This window comes from Elaeis guineensis, chromosome 1 (assembly GCF_000442705.2).
Source record: "Elaeis guineensis isolate ETL-2024a chromosome 1, EG11, whole genome shotgun sequence".
In the NCBI taxonomy this organism is placed as follows: Eukaryota; Viridiplantae; Streptophyta; class Magnoliopsida; order Arecales; family Arecaceae; genus Elaeis; species Elaeis guineensis.
Window position 1 is genome coordinate 106,832,155 of NC_025993.2, and position 17,583 is coordinate 106,849,737.

A 17,583-nucleotide genomic window follows, 5' to 3' on the forward strand; every position below is an offset into this window, starting at 1 on the left:
GGCGGGGAGTGGGTTGCATACGTCGCACCAAGGGCTAGAGAACTTAAAAGGGGAGTGGGTTGAATATGTCGCACTAAAGGCTAGAGAACCTTTTAGGCGATCTTCAATTGCAATATACAAGATTAATTTGCTTCTTCTATAACCCATTTTCCATGAGAAGCATCCTCCAATCTATTTAGAAAGAAGAGATCAGTTCAAGAGATTGATATGTTTAATTCCAAGATTTCAATTCATCTTACAAGACAATCTGCTCCAAGAAAAGGATGCAGACCACAACAAAGATCTTCGACAACAGTCAATCCTTTTACCCATCCACAATGGCAATATAAAGAGTGGCGTAAAGTGGTAGGGAGGTGAGCATGGAGCTTACCTAACTGAGTTAGCTGGTGAAGGAGAGGAATTTAGCCCTTCAAGAGGAAAGCCGGAACTCGACGCGTTGTATGAGGATTATCAAGTCATCTTTGGGGGGCCTACCTCGGCCTAGAGGAAATTCAAGATATATGAAAGAAGTAGGCACCAAAGTACGGTCGAGCGAGCATGCAAATCTTCTTAGATTTAAGGTTTCGGAATCTCGTAATTCTTTCAAACCTGAAATTTTTTGATCTTTTGAAGGGAAACCATGATGTGATGGCTTGTTTACTTTGTGGGATACATATGATGCGATTTTTGTGTTGAAATATTTCCACTCAAAATTACTTTTGACCTACTAACATCAGTATAGAAGGTTATTGATCAAGTACTGCTAATGGGTATGAAATGATTACGGTCTGAAGTTTTAAATAATACATAATAGTAATTGCTTTGAATGAGAAATGATATAGGCTCCTCTTTGTGTTTGTCTTGTGTACACAACAAAGCTGCTTCGCCTATTTATGCTTGGGTCCCATAGCATATTGGATACTCGCCCATGAATAGTTGAGTAACACTTTGAATAGCGTTATCAAATTCTCAAATAATTATCAGCAATGTTGTTCTTCCAGTAATTATGTCAGTAAGCAATCAACATTAAGACCATGAACACAATATATACTTTAATGATTGAACTTTCACCAAAAAGAAGGCTTCTACTTTGGGGGAAAAAAAAAAATCTCCTTTGTAAATAACCCTTTGCAGCAAAAAAGTAATTATCTTTCGAAGGTGATAACTTAAAACAGAGGATCCGAGCCGGGTTCATGCCCATCGGCAAATAATACCCGACCGGATGAAAAGCCGGTTCGATGATCACAGATCCCCGCTTCAAAGACACCAATTCCCCAAAATACCCCCAACAACCAACGGAATGAGGAAATAGCGCGCATCTTACATATTTATATCCCTGCGTCTTCTTCCTTTCTTTCCCATTAATTGCTCATCGTTCCCTCTGTTTTTTTCGGCCCCCTCCGTCGAGATCGGAGAGAAGATCTTCGCGTCCTCTCCCCTTCCGCTCCTAGGGTTTCTCTACCGGGTGCCGCCGATCCGTCGACGCCGATGAAGATCACCGCCCTCCTCGTCCTCCGATGCGCCGGCGGCGACTCCTCCTCTGGGACGGCGGATCCGGTGGTTCTGGCCAACGCCTCCGATGTAAGTCACTTCGGTTACTTCCAGCGGACCGCCGCCAAGGAGTTCATCGTCTTCGTCGGCCGCACCGTCGCCAAGAGGACGCCTCCCGGTCAGCGCCAGTCCGTCCAGCATGAAGGTTTCCTCTCTAGATCTCTCTCCCCATTACTATGGTTCGGTTGTTGGATTATTATCTAGAGCGCGTGCCGTTCTGTTCTTATATTGGTTTCGAATTGCGGCTGGACTTTGTTTGTCTGAATCGTGGGAGGTCCTGTTGAGGATTTTGATCATTTTGAGTTGAATCCGATTATTCAGGGTTTCCTATTGATGTATAGCTTAATTTTGAAATGTATTCCAAATCTGAACACGTGTTCACCCCTTTTTTACCCTTCTCTGCATTGATTGGGTCCGAGATACAGCATGAGTTGTGCTTCATCAATTTGCCATGTCTGATCAGTGCAATTATTCACCAAAAAACAAAGTGAGGTTCGGGGAGCATCTGGTGTTGCTAGTGGTGCGTGTTACTTAGGATGACGTCAATGAGGGACAGCAAGATTGGCGTTTTACAAAGATATATGGGAACATGCATATCTAAACAGCATTAAAAATATGTATTATGTGGGAACAATGCAAACTAGGTACTTACTTGTGGCAGTAGGCATTTATTGAGGGTCAGTTGTAAGCCCGGACTTTAACTCTTTTTAAGGAGGTTCCTTGAGGCATATATCTGTCAGTGATAAAAGTTTTGTGCCATCAATGAACATATGACTGTTAAGTTGGAATTATGAGAGGGATTTTCTGATAACAAGAGCATGATATTTTTGGGTCATAGATTTGTTATTTGATTGGGATTGGGATGTGTTTGGGCCTGCAATTGTGATTAGGTAATGGGAGATTCACCAATTAAACTTCCCCATATATATCTTTTACAATCTCTATCTATGTTAGCATCCTACATCTTTCATGCATACATTAAAATACCCACCTTTATTGGAGCCTCTGTGGATTTTTCTTTATTAGATCTAATTGTGGAGAAGAAAAAGATTTCCTTCGACTTGTTCAATTCGGACATCTTGAATGAATAGGGAAAAATAAAAGTATTATCAAAGCAGGGTTTTAAGCCCTCTTTTCTTTCATTAATTGAATAATCAAATGGATTATAATCACTTTATTTATATTAGAGATGTCTGCCCTTGTGGAATCTGACTTGGATTCTTCTTCTAGTTGAAAGAGGTTATAATTGTTCTAAAATAGCCATGACTAATGAAAATAATCATGAAAAAGCAAAAATTCTATTAGAGCTAGATCTTGACTTCTGCATCAACTTTATATGCAAACGATTTGCTTAGTTCTTCTTAGATTGTGAGTTATCGCCAGTCAAAATCCTTCTCAAAAAAGAAGCTTCTATTTTGACCAGACCATTTTGAGATCCAAACATTGTCAAATTCTTACGATCACTTTGTGCATAAAACCTTTAAGGTGGATTTATTTGCATAGGTTTCGAAATTACTTAGGCTATAGCTCAGGGTGAAGCTTCTAGCACTTCTCCATCATGTGCCTACTGGTCATACAATTATTGTCGTAATTTTTCCAAGTTGTACTAGCTCTCTTCTTGATCTGCTTCCTTTTTGGCTCGGTTTTCCACAACTTTTATGTTGTCTTTTTTTTTTTTTAATCTTATCACCCTTCCCACCTTACCTTGTTTTATGTTTCTCCTCGATTCTCATGACCTTTATTGCTAGTTTCACTGATTTCTTCAACTTTAAAGAGCCTCAGCTCCTTTCGAATGTTCTTATAGAGACATGCAATGTACTTTATAAGAACACACATGATAATCACTAGAGATCTCTAGAGCAATAGCTTATTTATAAAACTTGGTGTTGTAGTCTTGGATAGATTGATCATACTTCTCTATTATTTGGACTTGTCTTGTAGAATATAAGGTGCATTCTTACAACACAAATGGGCTCTGTGCATTGGCATTTATGGATGATCATTATCCTGTGCGAAGTGCATTTTCTCTTCTGAACATGGTAAATGCCCTAGACTATACTAATTATCCTTTTTGTCGGTTGGAAATGATAAAAATTTTAGCTTTGCACTAGATTGCTTCTCGAATAATGTTGATTCGCTAGAACTGGTAAAATTTTAGTAGCAAAATTGTTTTTGGATTATGTTGAAATTTTAGTATTCATTGGCATGACTCTGTTTCTTTTCAATTCCCTTTTGTAGTCTAGTTCTATTAGTTTTATGTTAGTTTTCATGATTTGTGATTCTTTATTTCAGTTTAATCCACTATACTCAAATTGCAGTTTTCTGTGTTGGAAATAATCTTAATAAATCTTTTATTCTCAGTGATCTGAGCTCAATGTGTCACACTTTGTTGATCATCATAGACATTTCATAATAGAAAAAGAAATAGGTCAGCACTTCGTGGCCATGGTAGGCTTCCTTGACCACAGTCACAGAACTGGCATCTTTGTGTTAAAGATTATAGCTCATAGCATTTTCTTTACCATTCAATAAAGACAAGATATCTTCTTGAAAATTAATGAATGTATTGTTATGAGATATCTCAGAACAGCTAAAAACTTTAGAAAAGGATAGTGGTTAATTTGTCATCATTATCATTATGCAAGCCTCTTTTTAACAAATTTGGGGTCTACAGGTGAGTGCAACTCAAAGTTGAGAAGGCTCCATGGAAGGATTAATCAAAATTTTCAACTGGTTGTCATTTTAACATCAACCCTCTCATATGTACATATATGAGAGTGAAAAATTTAGGGGATAGGGAGAAGGAAGATGGAGAACTTTTGGTGAAAGTTTTTGAGGAAAGAATTCTGATCATCTATGTGGTTGTTTGAATTTATCTATGCTCAAAGTGAATGAAGAAAATTACATTTGCACATTTTGAGTGAAAGGATGAAAGGAGGAAGAATTCTCTGATAAGTGTTAAAAGTTCAATTATGGAATGCTGTGCATTCATTTATCCACTTAATTTCTTAGCAATCAGAACAAGATGTCAGTCTATGATTACTTCCATATTAGTGAATGTGAGTCCATTTGATTATTCTGTTGATTTGATTAATATGTATGCTGACATTTTAGGCACATATTTTGTTTGGTCCACTTAACTATGCTTCTTGAAATTTCAGCAGTTAATACGCCTTCAATATGGAATAGGAGAATTTTTTTGCAAGCTACCTCTGCACCTCAGCACCAAAGCTTCTAATAGACTGCATGAGAGAATATTATATTGAAGTGGTCTCCAAGTGGGCAAACTCATTTGATATTTAAAACACATTAGTATTTTGTCTGAAAATTGAGCATAATTAACTTCTCCAGTTACCTCTTCAAATTCTCTTCCTTGATAGGTCTTCCTAGAAACAGGACTCTAATTTATATCTTAATAGTTGAATTTGATATATTTAACCTGGATTTTTTCATTTGTACTAGCTACTGGAATATATATTTAATACCGGCCCCTAAAATTCTCCCTTGCACGAATCTTGGGGCCTGAATAAGAAAAAAAAGAAAAAAAAAGAGAACATTGAAGACTCCCACTGGGAGTCTTCTTCCACGAGAACAAATCGGAGAGAAAGTCGAATCCGAGAAGGATTCGGCCTCTCCTATGCCCTATAAAAATCCTCTCTCTTCTCCTCTAAGGCTGGCCACGATGAGCACCAGATCTCCCCTCTTATTTTCTTCGATTTTTTTCGTTGAAGCCGCGGACGCTCTTATCGTGTTTGTCTTAAATCCTCGTCGGAGATCTCACCAGAACCCAAGGTAAGCCCATCCCCTATTACTCTCTTCCTTCCTCTCCTTCCCATGCCATTGCACACGGCCGCTGACCGTTGGACTCGTCGGAAAACCCAAGAGAATGAAGACCCTGTTTTTTCCCTATTTTTAACAAGCCCTTTTTCCCTTTTTTCAGCCACCGGCGCTGCTTACTGTGGTGCCGCACCCATGGAACATGACCCTCCGACCTCTCTGCTACCTTTCCCAAATGTCATGGCCATCGGTGATCGGCCAATGACTGGTGAAATCCAAGAAAGAGATTGGATCCCTGTTTTCCATATTTTTGGCATGTTTTTCTTGACCGGCCGGTCACCACCGCCGGCCTTCCACTGCTACCTGTTGTCGGCCACCGCTATCAGACTTTCGGTTGTGCTGCCACACCTCGCTGAAGCACCAGGCCCCTCGTGTCCCTCCTCTGTTCGGCTAGGAAAAGAAAGAAGAAGAAGAAAAAAAGAAAAGAAAAGAAAAGAAGGAAAATTAGAGAATGGATTTTCTCTCTCCTTCTCTCTCTAGAATTTTTCTCTCTCTATTTTCTCTCCATCTAATTCACGGACCCTCATATGAACTTGAGATGATGTACCCAAAGAAGTTCGAAACTACTTTAATATCCATGCAAGATGTGGGACCCCACCCTGGTTATGTCGAGTGCCCTTGAAATCCCTATTGATTAACCATATGATTGATCTTGGCCTTGATTTCAATCCATCCTTCATGATTTCTTGATCGAGTCACCTAGATTTGATCATCGTCTAAAAAATCCTGAATTATCCCAGCATTCAGACTGCTTGTCGAACTAACCATATGATCTATAGTCTTCTTTCTTTATGATTGAATAATAAATAAAAATTAATGATGCTTTTAATATGTTAAATAGGTTTGATAAATTCATCTATTAAAGCTTGAAGGGATAGGACGAAAAAAGTAAATAATCTCGATACTTCTTACTTTTGAAATTATCGACTATTTTATCATAAAAAAATTTATTCTGTATTTTCATAAAATAAGGATCAAGTATGTGCATTGTGAAATTAATGATTTATCATAAAATAGTAATTTATGAATATTTTAATATGAATGACTTTTTATGAAATATGAACTCCATATTTATGAAATATATGCCTTGTTATGAAAAGAATGATTTTACGATTGTTTCACTGTTAAAGATTATTTATGGATTATGAACTTTATGAAATTATCTGGTATCTTATTTATGCATGATTTAAAAAAATGTGATTTGATAAAATATAATTTAAGAATGCTTATCTGAAGAAACATAAAAAAAAGCTCTCAGATAGATATGTATGACCCTGCTAGTGGATAATAGTAATTGGCATATGATTCTGCCAGTGGGTAATAGTAATTGGTATACAATCCTGCCAACGGATAATAGTAGTTGGTATACGATTCTGCCAATGGATAATAGTAGTTGGTACATGATTATGGCTTTGTCATGGGTATAATAGTGACCTTAGCATTTAGTCTGAGAGAATTATTAAGAAGCATGATATGACAAAAGAATAAAAGATTTATGACTGTATTGATAAAGGTAACATGATTTATAAATTTGTGATTGGTAATAAAATGACATTAGAAACTATGTTTACGAAAATTGTATGATTTATACATATGCAAGAGTACGATTATGAAAGTTTTATATTCTAATGATCATCATCTTCTTTAAGTGATTTATTGATGCATGCATAAACTTATGCTTGATCTGGATAAGATATTGTAAGATTTACTTACTGAGCTGATGTAGCTCATATCTTTTTTTTTTCTATCCAAACAAATAAGGTTAGGAAGCAAGGATGATCTAGGCTGGAGAGTTTACGCCAATGAGCATGGAGATTTGCAGTTGAAATTGAATTTATAGGATTATTATGGACTTATAATCAACTACTGATGAATTTTGAGATATTGGTTGGGTATTATCTTTTGGATTTAGTCATTCTGAATCAATATTGGTATATTTACTTGATGAATAATGAAATTTGATCTTTTATTATAACTTATTTTTAATGGATTTTAGCTGATTATAATTGATTGGCTTCATGTTATTGTGGGCCACATCTCTCGGTAGCATGGTCGTGTTATGTCTCGGATTTGGGGTGTGACATTTTATGGTATTAGAGCAATAGGTTTGATCATAGGTAGACTTAAAGTCTAGCAATGGATAGATAGGTCTCCTTCAGCTAGATCATGTTTAATTAAATAAGAATAGATAAGTTTTTCTTAGAATTTTCGTTGCTCATTTAAGGAAGTTAATTAATACTAGTATTTTTTATTTAGGTGACAATGAGCAACAAAGAGAATGAAGTCTCAATGAATCCTGCTAGTAGAAAGAGAGGAGCAAGAAGGACTACAAGAAAAAATGCCAACCAATTGATTGAGCAGGCCCCTAATGCACCGGCCACTTAAGCAGACATTGCTAGAGCAAGCCAAGTAGTGACTCAGTTTATTCAACAACAACAGACACAAGTCGCTTCTCAACTCCACCATCTTTAGAGTCATATTACGAGAGGATTAGAAGGCTTAATCCACCACTGTTTGAGGGTGAACCTGAACCTGTGGTTGCAGAGACATGGATTTGAGAAATGAAAAGGATGTTTGATGCACTACAGTATTCTGAGGATGTGAAGGTTAGGTTAGCCATTCCTATGCTAAAAAGAAACATCGAGTTTTGGTGGACCGCAATAAAGGCCGCATATGAAAATAATGATAATCAGTTGATATAGGAGTTCAAAAAGAGATTTTATGATCAATATTTTTCTGAGCCAGTGAGATTAGTGAAAGAAAATGAATTTTTGGATTTGAGACAAAAAGATGATATGACAGTACTAAAATATCCAAATAAATTCAATGAGTTAGATCGATTTTGCTCCCAGCTTATTGAGTCTGAAAGAAGCAAAGCAAATAGATTTGAGCATGGTCTAGGATATAAAATTCGGTCCTGCTTGTCCTCTCACCTTTTTAACAACTACAATGATATACAGGAATGAGCTTTGAAAGTTGAATCAGATATTAAAAGATCAGAACAAGAAAGAAAAAATAGAAAAAGTTCTAGATCAACTGGGACTCAGAATGACCAACATGACAACTTAGAGAACCACTCTAACAAGAAGAAAGGAACCAAGACTTGTGAGTACTATGATAAAAATCATAATGGGCCTTGCTATAAGAAACTCGGAATGTGCTTTGAGTGCGGCAAGAAGGGACATTTGGCACGAGATTGTCTTCATAAAAAGAATGACTCTAAGTCTGTCAAACTCACTGATCAGAACCAAAAAGAGAATGCACGAGTATTTGCTTTGACTGAGCAGGATGCCAATACAGGTAATCAAGTCATTACAGGTACGATTCTAGTCAATGCCCATGTGTTGTTTGATTTTATATATATATATATATATATATATATATATATATATATTATATTGCATTCTTTTGCATCTTTCAAGTTTAACTATATATTTAAAGAATTGAATAAATCATTATATGTTATCCCTTCAGTTAAGAAAAGTTATTTTCACTGCTGCCTTATTTAAGAATTGCGTCATAAAAAAGCTAGGGTTGACGGAAACTGATCTAAAGTATGATAAAGATGATATGAAGATAAAGTATCCTCACTTATTTGAAAATGAAGATATGTTAAGTTTCGAGGATGAAACTTTTTTTAAGGGGGATAGAATGTAATATCCGCCCTTAAAATTTTTTCTTGCACGAATCTTAGGGCATGAATAAGAAAAAAAAGAGAATATTGAAGACTCCTGCTGGGAGTCTTCTTCCATGAGAGCAAATCGGAGAGAAATTCAAATCCGAGAAGGATTCGGCCTCTCCTATGCCCTATAAAAATTCTCTCTTCTCCTCTAAGACTAGCCACGATGAGCACCAGATCTCCCCTCTTATTTTCTTCGATTTTTTTCGTTGAAGCCGCGGACGCTCTTATCGTGTTCATCTTAAATCCTCATCGGAGATCTCATCAGAGCCCAAGGTAAGCCCATCCCCTATTACTCTCTTCCTTCCTCTCCTTCCCATGCCATTGCACACGACCACCGACCGTTGGACTCGCCGAAAAACCCTAGAGAATGAAGACCCTGTTTTTTTTTCTATTTTGAACAAGCCCTTTTTCCAGCCACCGGTATTGCTTGCTGTGGTGCTGCATCCATGGAACATGACCCTCCGACCTCCCTGCTACCTTTCCCAAAGGTCATGGCCATCGGTGATCGGCCAGTGACCGGTGAAATCCAAAAAAGAGATCGGATCCCTGTTTTTCATATTTCTGGCATGATTTTCTTGACCGACCGGTCACCACTGCCGGCCTTCCACTGCTACCTGTTATCGGACACCACTATCAGACTTCTAGTTTTTCCGCCACATCTTGTTAGAGCACCAGGCCCCCTCGTGTCCCTCCTCTGTTCGGCCAAGAAAATAAAGAAGAAAAGAAAAGAAAGAAGAAGAAAAAAAGAAAAGAAAAGAAAGAAAAATAGAAAAAAAAGAGATTTTTCTCTCTCCTTCTCTCTCTAGGGTTTTTCTCCCTCTATTTTCTCTCCATCTGATTTACGGATCCTCGTATGAACTTGAAATGATATACCCAAGGAAGTCCGAAACTACTTTAATATTCGTGCAAGATGTCGGACCCCACCTTGGTCATGTTGAATACCCTTAAAATCCCTATTGATTAACCATACGATTGATCCTGATCTTGATTTCAATCCATGCCTCATGATTTCTTGATCGAGTCACCTAGATTTGATCCTCGTCTGAAAAATTCTGAATTATCCCAGCATCCGAACTGCTTGTCGAACTAACCATCCGATCTATAGTCTTCATTCTTTATGATTGAATTAATAAATAAAAATTAATGATACTTTTAATATGTTAAATAGATTTGATAAATTCATCTATTAAAGCTTGAAGGGCTAGGACGAAAAAGGTAAGTAATTCTGACACTTCTTACTTACTTTTGAAATTATTGACTATTTTATCATGAAAAGAATTATTCTATATTTTCATAAAATAAGGATCAAGTATATGCATTGTAAAGTTCATGATTTATCATAAAATAGTAATTTATGAATATTTTAATAGGAACGATTTTTTATGAAATATGAACTCCATATTTATGAAATGTATGTCTTGTTATGAAAAGAATGATTTCACGATTGTTTTACTGCTAAAGATTATTTATGGATTGTGAACTTTATAAAATTATCTAGTATCTTATATATGCATGATTTAAGAAAATATGATTTGATGAAATATGATTTAAGAATGTTTATCTTAAGAAATATGAAAAAAGGCTCTCAGATAGCTATGTATGACCCTACCAGTGGGTAATAGTAATTGGCATACGACCCTGCTAGTGGGTAATAGTAATTAGCATACGATCCTGCCAACGGATAATAGTAGTTAGTATACGATCCTGCCAACGGGTAATAGTAGTTGGTACATGATTATGGTCTTGTCACGGATATAATAGTGACCTTAACATTTAGTTTGAGAGAATTATTAAGAAGCATGATATGACAAAAAGACAAATGATTTATGACTTTATTGATAAAGTTAACATGATTTATAATTTATGATTAATGGTAAAATGACATTAGAAACTATGTTTACGAAAATTGCATTATTTATGCATATCCAAGAGTATGATTATGAAAGTTTTATATTTCAATGATCATCATCTTCTTTAAATAATTTATTGATACATGTATAAACTTATGTTTGATCCAGATAAGATATTGTAAGGTTTGCTTACTGAGCTGGTGTAGCTCATATCTTTTTCTTTTTCTTTTTTTTTTTCTATCTAGACAAATAAGGTTAGGAAGCAAGGATGATCTAAGCTGGAGAGTTTACGCCAATGAGCATGCAGATTTGCAGTTGAAATTGAATTTGTAGGATTATTATGGACTTATAATCAACTACTGATGAATTTTGAGATATGAGTTTGGTATTATCCTTTGGATTTAGTCGCTCTGAACCAATATTGATTTATTTACTTGATGAATAATAGAATTAAATCTTTTATTATAACTTATTTTTGATGGATTTTAGCTGATTATGATTGATTGGCTTCATGTTATCGTGGGCCCCATCCCTCGGTAGCATGGCCGTGTTATGTCCTGGATTTGGGGTGTGACAATATAACACGACGTGCAAATAATTAGGCATGCCTTAAAGATTTGGTTAACATTAATTTTATAACAATTTCCTGCAGCCTTCTTTTAAGGTTCTAAGTTTGGATAGTATGCTCCTTTTCCAGTAAGACTGTCCATTTTCATATAAGAAACTCCAATTGATTATATGTTACTGTAATTTTCTCTTTTTTGCCCTTGTTTTTACCTCTTACCATTCTTGGTAAGAGATGGACACAATCCCAGTGGCGTTGCATTTTCACTCTACTAACTTTTTAAACATAATTTGTTGCACCTAGGAGTAAGTTAAATTTTGTTCTCCCAGATATTCACCTCAGTGGATAGTTTCTCTTTTTCTTTTTGTGATTTTTTGGCACCTCAAACCCATTATATGCTCTTTGCACCACACCTAAATTTTTCTTAAGAAACGTCAAATCTAGACAATGCTTCAATGGCAGCATGAAGATTAGTCATGATCGGGGAACTTGGCTGAATATGTAGACTTTTCATGCGTAGGCTTTTAGGTACTGCTGTCTGTTGGTTGTTATGTGACAATGTTTAACAAAACATATTTGATGCCAAAGGTTGCTGAAGCTTTACTGCTGCTTGCTCCTGATATGTTCGGAATTTTTTTGGAGGTCCATTAGTGAGAATTGAGAAGGGCAGTTCTGGCTTTTTGATTTCCCCACTTTTAGGCTTCCTCAGGGGTTATAAATTGAGCCATTAGAAAGCATTAGGATGGCGCATTTTTTATTAAACTTTTAATGATTGTTGAAAAGTATCACAATGCTGAAACTGTATACCCAAAATTTCCAACTTCCAAAGATTACAATATACTCTAAAATGGCACAATTCTAAACTTGTTTTATTTTTTATATCTCTGTTTTTTTTTTCTAATCTTTTCACTCTTCATTATTTTTTGACAGAAAAATTTGGAGTTGAAGAAAACTGTTGAAACTGTATAAATCAGAACTTATATGTCCCAACTGGATTTCAACATAGCTTGAAAGTAGAAACTCATGCACAGTAAAGTTTTGATTACAATTTGTTTCTCATCTTGTATTTGAAGGTTTAAGGTAGTATTCATCCCTTAGCCTTTTGAACTGCCCCTCTGCCATGCATGCACATACACACGCATGGATAGATAGAGATAGATGGTCCTTAAGTTTTTACATGATGATCTGACACCAAAGCAATATAAGCTTCACAAGATGTCCCAAAGATTTTAGTGGGCTGCAGAATTTGCTAGTGGTAGCGAAAAATTTATCAGGGGCCATTGATTGGTGGAATGGTAAAAGGCTTGGGCTGACGATTAATGACATGAGTTTGTCCCTCCTAGGACCCTGGATTGCTAGGACCATAACTGAGTAATGACCCTTTTTAGCAAAATTTGGTTGTTAATTTTTTTGGACAAACCCAAGTTAGAAGAAAGAAAAATGATAGTTCTTTGTATGAATTGTTATTGCATAAACACCTGCCAGCATAGGTGCTTATGTGCTTCTGTGCTCTTTATCCGAGCAGGGCTCTTCCAAATATCAATAGTTTCTTGCAGCAACTTGAACATTTAATAAATATATCATTGCTTATAACTGACTCTTGGGGCTCCCTTCTAACCTTTCATTTATGAGAGCACACACATAAACTAATGATTAGGCTTCTTATCTTGATATGGCACCTGCATACCACATATAGATTTGATTATGATGATCTTGTTTGCAATACTCTGTCTTTGCAAATAAATTTGAAGTTTGTGAAGCTTATATTCGTGGAAATGCTACTTAGGTACTAGATGAATATCAGAAGGCTTTTGGGGATTCATGGAGATCAGCACAGACAGATGCCACTCAACCATGGCCATACTTAAATGAAGCATTGACAAAATTTCAGGTTTGTTTCATTTCTTTGATATTTTTAGATACAGGTAGTCAATTATAGATTGGGATGAATTCTATGCCTTTCTGTAAGGAGCTCTATCGGTTCCTTATTTTAACGCCCAAATACCTTAGTGCTGGAGAATGGGGTCTTGTTAAAGTTACAGCATATGTGTAGTCGTTTCATAGTTCATAAAACTTTCTATAAAAGAAAACATTGTTTTTATATTTATGTCACACATTGTTTTTATATTTATGTCACATGGGACTTGATACCTATATCTCTAAGTTTCCTCTTTACATGTTTCTGGAAAATGTGAAAACTTTTACTTACTACCAAAAAAATGGCCCCATCCCAACTTTTTGATTTTAGCTAAAACAGAATTTTTTTTCCCATCCATGTCAGAATTCATAAAACCTCCTTATAAAAAATATCTTTAAAAAAAAAAATCACTCAATTGTTGGGACCCATTCCCGTAAATTTCCTCCACATTTTTCTGTAGCTTATGAAAACTTTTACCGAAACTAGTGGCCTTATCACATTATGTATTGCCTTACGAACTTGCTATGTCGTTTATTTTGATCATTTCTATCAAACATACATACATACATGTAGAAAATGTGATGCTTTTGCATCATGTTCTGAAAGATTTGTTTCTTCACATTATAAGATTGAAGGTTTTAAGAGGTGTTATGCATTTCTTGTTGGAATCCAAAATATAGTGCTTTATTTTTTACTTATAATAAATTGAATGAATTGTGTTGAACTGTTTTTACTGTATGCACATTATGTTTGCCTTAGGACCCTGCAGAAGCCGACAAGTTGCTGAAAATTCAGAGGGACTTGGATGAAACCAAAATTATCCTTGTAAGTATTAATTATGAACTACATGGACCATATCATGATATATACTTTGTTTACCGTTCAAGGAGAAAATAAAGCAGCAGTTGTCTTACTGACTATCTAATGAAGAAAGTAGGACATGACTGCTCCTCTGCTCTTATGTCCTGAAGTATGTAAATAATGAAACAAACAGAGAATAAACATTCCTAGCCAGAATATTAATAATTTGTTATTGTATCTTCATAAATTAATCACAAGCTTATAATTTAATTTATGAGAGTGGCCGTATAAAATATAGTTTATACATAGTTTGTGTTTTTTCTTGTTCCCTAGAAAAGTCACTGATGCTGTGAAAAAGGATACTTCTAGAATCTGCATGAGCCGGGAGCTATTTGTATGAAAAGATGCCAAGGAAGCTCATGTCATTACAATTACTTGGGGGTGTGATAAATACTGAAATGGTTATAGAAGAAAGCACTATTTTAGAAAAGAACTTCATAGATATATCATGCTTGTATGAAAATATGGTAGGATGGTTTTCTTCCAATAAACAATACCTAGTAAAGTGCCCTTATTTGATCAAAAAATAATGCACTGTCACAAGACGCACACGAGCACATACACAAGCACACATCATACAAATACAGATGTTCTTTTGCTTTAAGCAGAGAAGAATACTTGGTTTTAAGAATCAGGAAGGGCCAAAAACAAAATGGAATGAAAGACTTTTGTAATGGAGGAGCAGATTGCAAATTGGGATTTCTTATGCAGTGCATTTTCTATATAGCTTGCTAACCAAAGAAAATCTTTGAAACAGCCATGTCACAGGTCACTTGTTATGACTTAGTTCTTTGTCCAGTCCCCAAAATCCTCGAACCAATATATTTTACCTCCTCTATGAGGACAGCAGACTAGTGTGGAGAGGGTTTCATTGAAGAAGTCATAGTGCTGAGAGGCGCTCACCTTCATCTAAAGAGTGAACCTTGAATCCAAAGCCATCTTGGATCAATTGGGCATGCACCTTTCATCAAGAATGATTATGCTCGTCAAGGCCCAACTATAGCCATGTCCTTCCATAACCACAGAAAAAGCAAGAGAAGTAGCCCCAGTCAGATAGCAAAGTGGCAAAGGTAAAAGGGAGAGCATCAGGTCAATCAGTTGATGATCTGATGGATCGATTCATTAGTCTTGCAGTTGATCAAGCCGAAGACTGAGTTGACTAAGCAACTGTGTAAGGAGTGGATGGTCAATAATTCACAGCAAAAGTGGATACAAGAACCGAGTTCGATAGTTGATACTGATCTCTGAACCAGAAGCAGCATACTTGTTGATTGCTGTGACTAACATGCACCAGCAATGGTTAAGCTTTATAAATGCACTTTTTAAAATGGGTTAGCAAGGAGAGTAGGATAGTTGTAATAGCACTTGATAACCATAGAGGTTTTGGTAGCAATTTTTCGTTGGGCAAGATAAGTATTAGGTTATCCATCTTGTATGTGGAGGAATATAGTGAGGATTAAGGTTTTCTTTAGTGAACAAGGATGTTGCTAGAGAATGTTTTAGGTTTCTGAAAAGGGGAAATTACTTTGTGCTCCCTATGTTGACTGCCGTTTAGTGATCAGTGCTTGACCAAAAATTTACCTCTCAATCCCTTGTTTTGATGTGCATTCCCTGTCCTCTATACAAAAAAATTATAAGTGCACAGTATGTATTAAATTTGCTAATTAGGTAGAAACTAGGCATGAGTGTGTATAAAATAAAGCACAAGTGATTACAATGACAGTCCGGGGACTAGAAGATAAATGACACATGGCCAGGGACTGCAGTGGTCATTTGATTGCCATCAAACCAAGGACCTGAAGGTGATTCATCTAAAAAGATCGCATTCTGACCGGATGGCAGAGAGGACCTGATTGGTAACTTTTTGTGCTGATATCATGAGATTTGGCTCTTACATTCTAATCTTACCCTAGAACCATGGTGTCTTATGACTTTACATTGATGACAGTCTCCTGATGTTTTAATAAAAAATGCTTTTGCAGGCAGCAGGAAATGCAGAGAGAGACTGCATCATGTTAATCCCTTTAATTCAAGTTTTTAATTAGCATCTATTGTTTAGCCACACTATTTCTCTCTCTCTTTTGGATGTCCTGGAACTTTCTTTGATATATCTGGCTTCATTTTAGTTTCCAACAGCCATTATAGCAAATCTTTTTGCCATTACTTAAAGGCTTATTAGCTAATTGGTTTTCTGTGATTGATTCTTTTCTGAATCTTTTCTGTTAAAGTTTGTCATACTTGAAAGTCGGCAGTAGGATCTATTTGTTGCATATCATTGCAATGGTGATGTTTGTCGCTTTTGCTTAAACCCTTGTGTTGCTTTCAGCTATGCCTTTTGCTTTGTTTCTTGGTACAGGCTTTTCTTTACACACTTTTTTTTTTTAAGTTGTTCTAAAGAGAGAAAGGAGACTAATTAACCAAATGGGCAATTTACTGTTATGGATATGGAAACTTAATGATACGAGTCAATTACGCTTACAATGGGTCTAGAAGGATGATGAAGGGTTGTTTGATGTCCACTCCCTATATTTCAATATGACTAGGAGAGGTGTTAACATTTTTGTGAAAATCCACTCTTTAGATATTATTATGTCAAAGAGATATAACTACTACATTGTTATATCATTCTGGTTAACTGGTTTTCACACATGCTTGTTGAAACTTATGCAGCATAAGACCATTGATAGCGTGCTTGCACGAGGGGAGAAATTGGATAGCTTAGTGGAGAAAAGTTCAGATCTGAGTGCCGCCTCCCAGGTATGAATTTATAAGGGCACTAGCATCTTCACTAATATCTTATTCAAGTGCATACAGACACATAGGAATTAATGATAATTTGATGCTCTATGCCTTCCCCGATTGTTGGATGGCTCATACATAATTGATGCACGTGCGAACCATACTCTAAAGCTTGTTTTCTGATAATATGGTTATTTTTTTGCTGCCCTCCACAGATGTTCTACAAGCAAGCCAAGAAAACCAACCAGTGCTGTACGATACTGTGAATCTTATTAGGTCGAGTGATGAATGGTGTAATCTATGTTTTACTGGTCAAATCCTGATAAAACGATGGTTGTATTCCTAATATCATTCATTGAATTGCCTGTGGAATATTATGACCCTGCACATTCTTTTAAAAATTTATTTTTGTAGGAAAATATAGTGTTAATGGCTTGTGGAAGCTCGATTCAATGTGACATAGCTCATCGCCGGATGTACCAAGTTCTTGAATTCTATCTGTATTTTGTCATAAATCTTTTGGTCTTCTTAGTGGCTTTCTTTTTTTTTTTTTTTTTTTTGCTTTTTTTTCTTTTGGCTGGAATATGAAATGTTCTAGTAG

General features: G+C 36.0%; 1 protein-coding gene across 1 annotated transcript; it reads left to right on the plus strand.

The window, feature by feature from the left end:
- Nucleotides 1-1,333: 1,333 nt before the first annotated feature.
- On the plus strand, nucleotides 1,334-17,497 carry LOC105038337 (VAMP-like protein YKT61). The gene is made up of 6 exons (XM_010914108.3): nucleotides 1,334-1,675; nucleotides 3,472-3,569; nucleotides 13,251-13,355; nucleotides 14,142-14,207; nucleotides 16,914-17,000; nucleotides 17,198-17,497. Exons 1-6 carry the CDS (start codon nucleotides 1,468-1,470, stop codon nucleotides 17,246-17,248), a joined length of 615 nt encoding a protein of 204 aa, XP_010912410.1. The 5' UTR covers nucleotides 1,334-1,467; the 3' UTR covers nucleotides 17,249-17,497.
- Nucleotides 17,498-17,583: the final 86 nt, after the last annotated feature.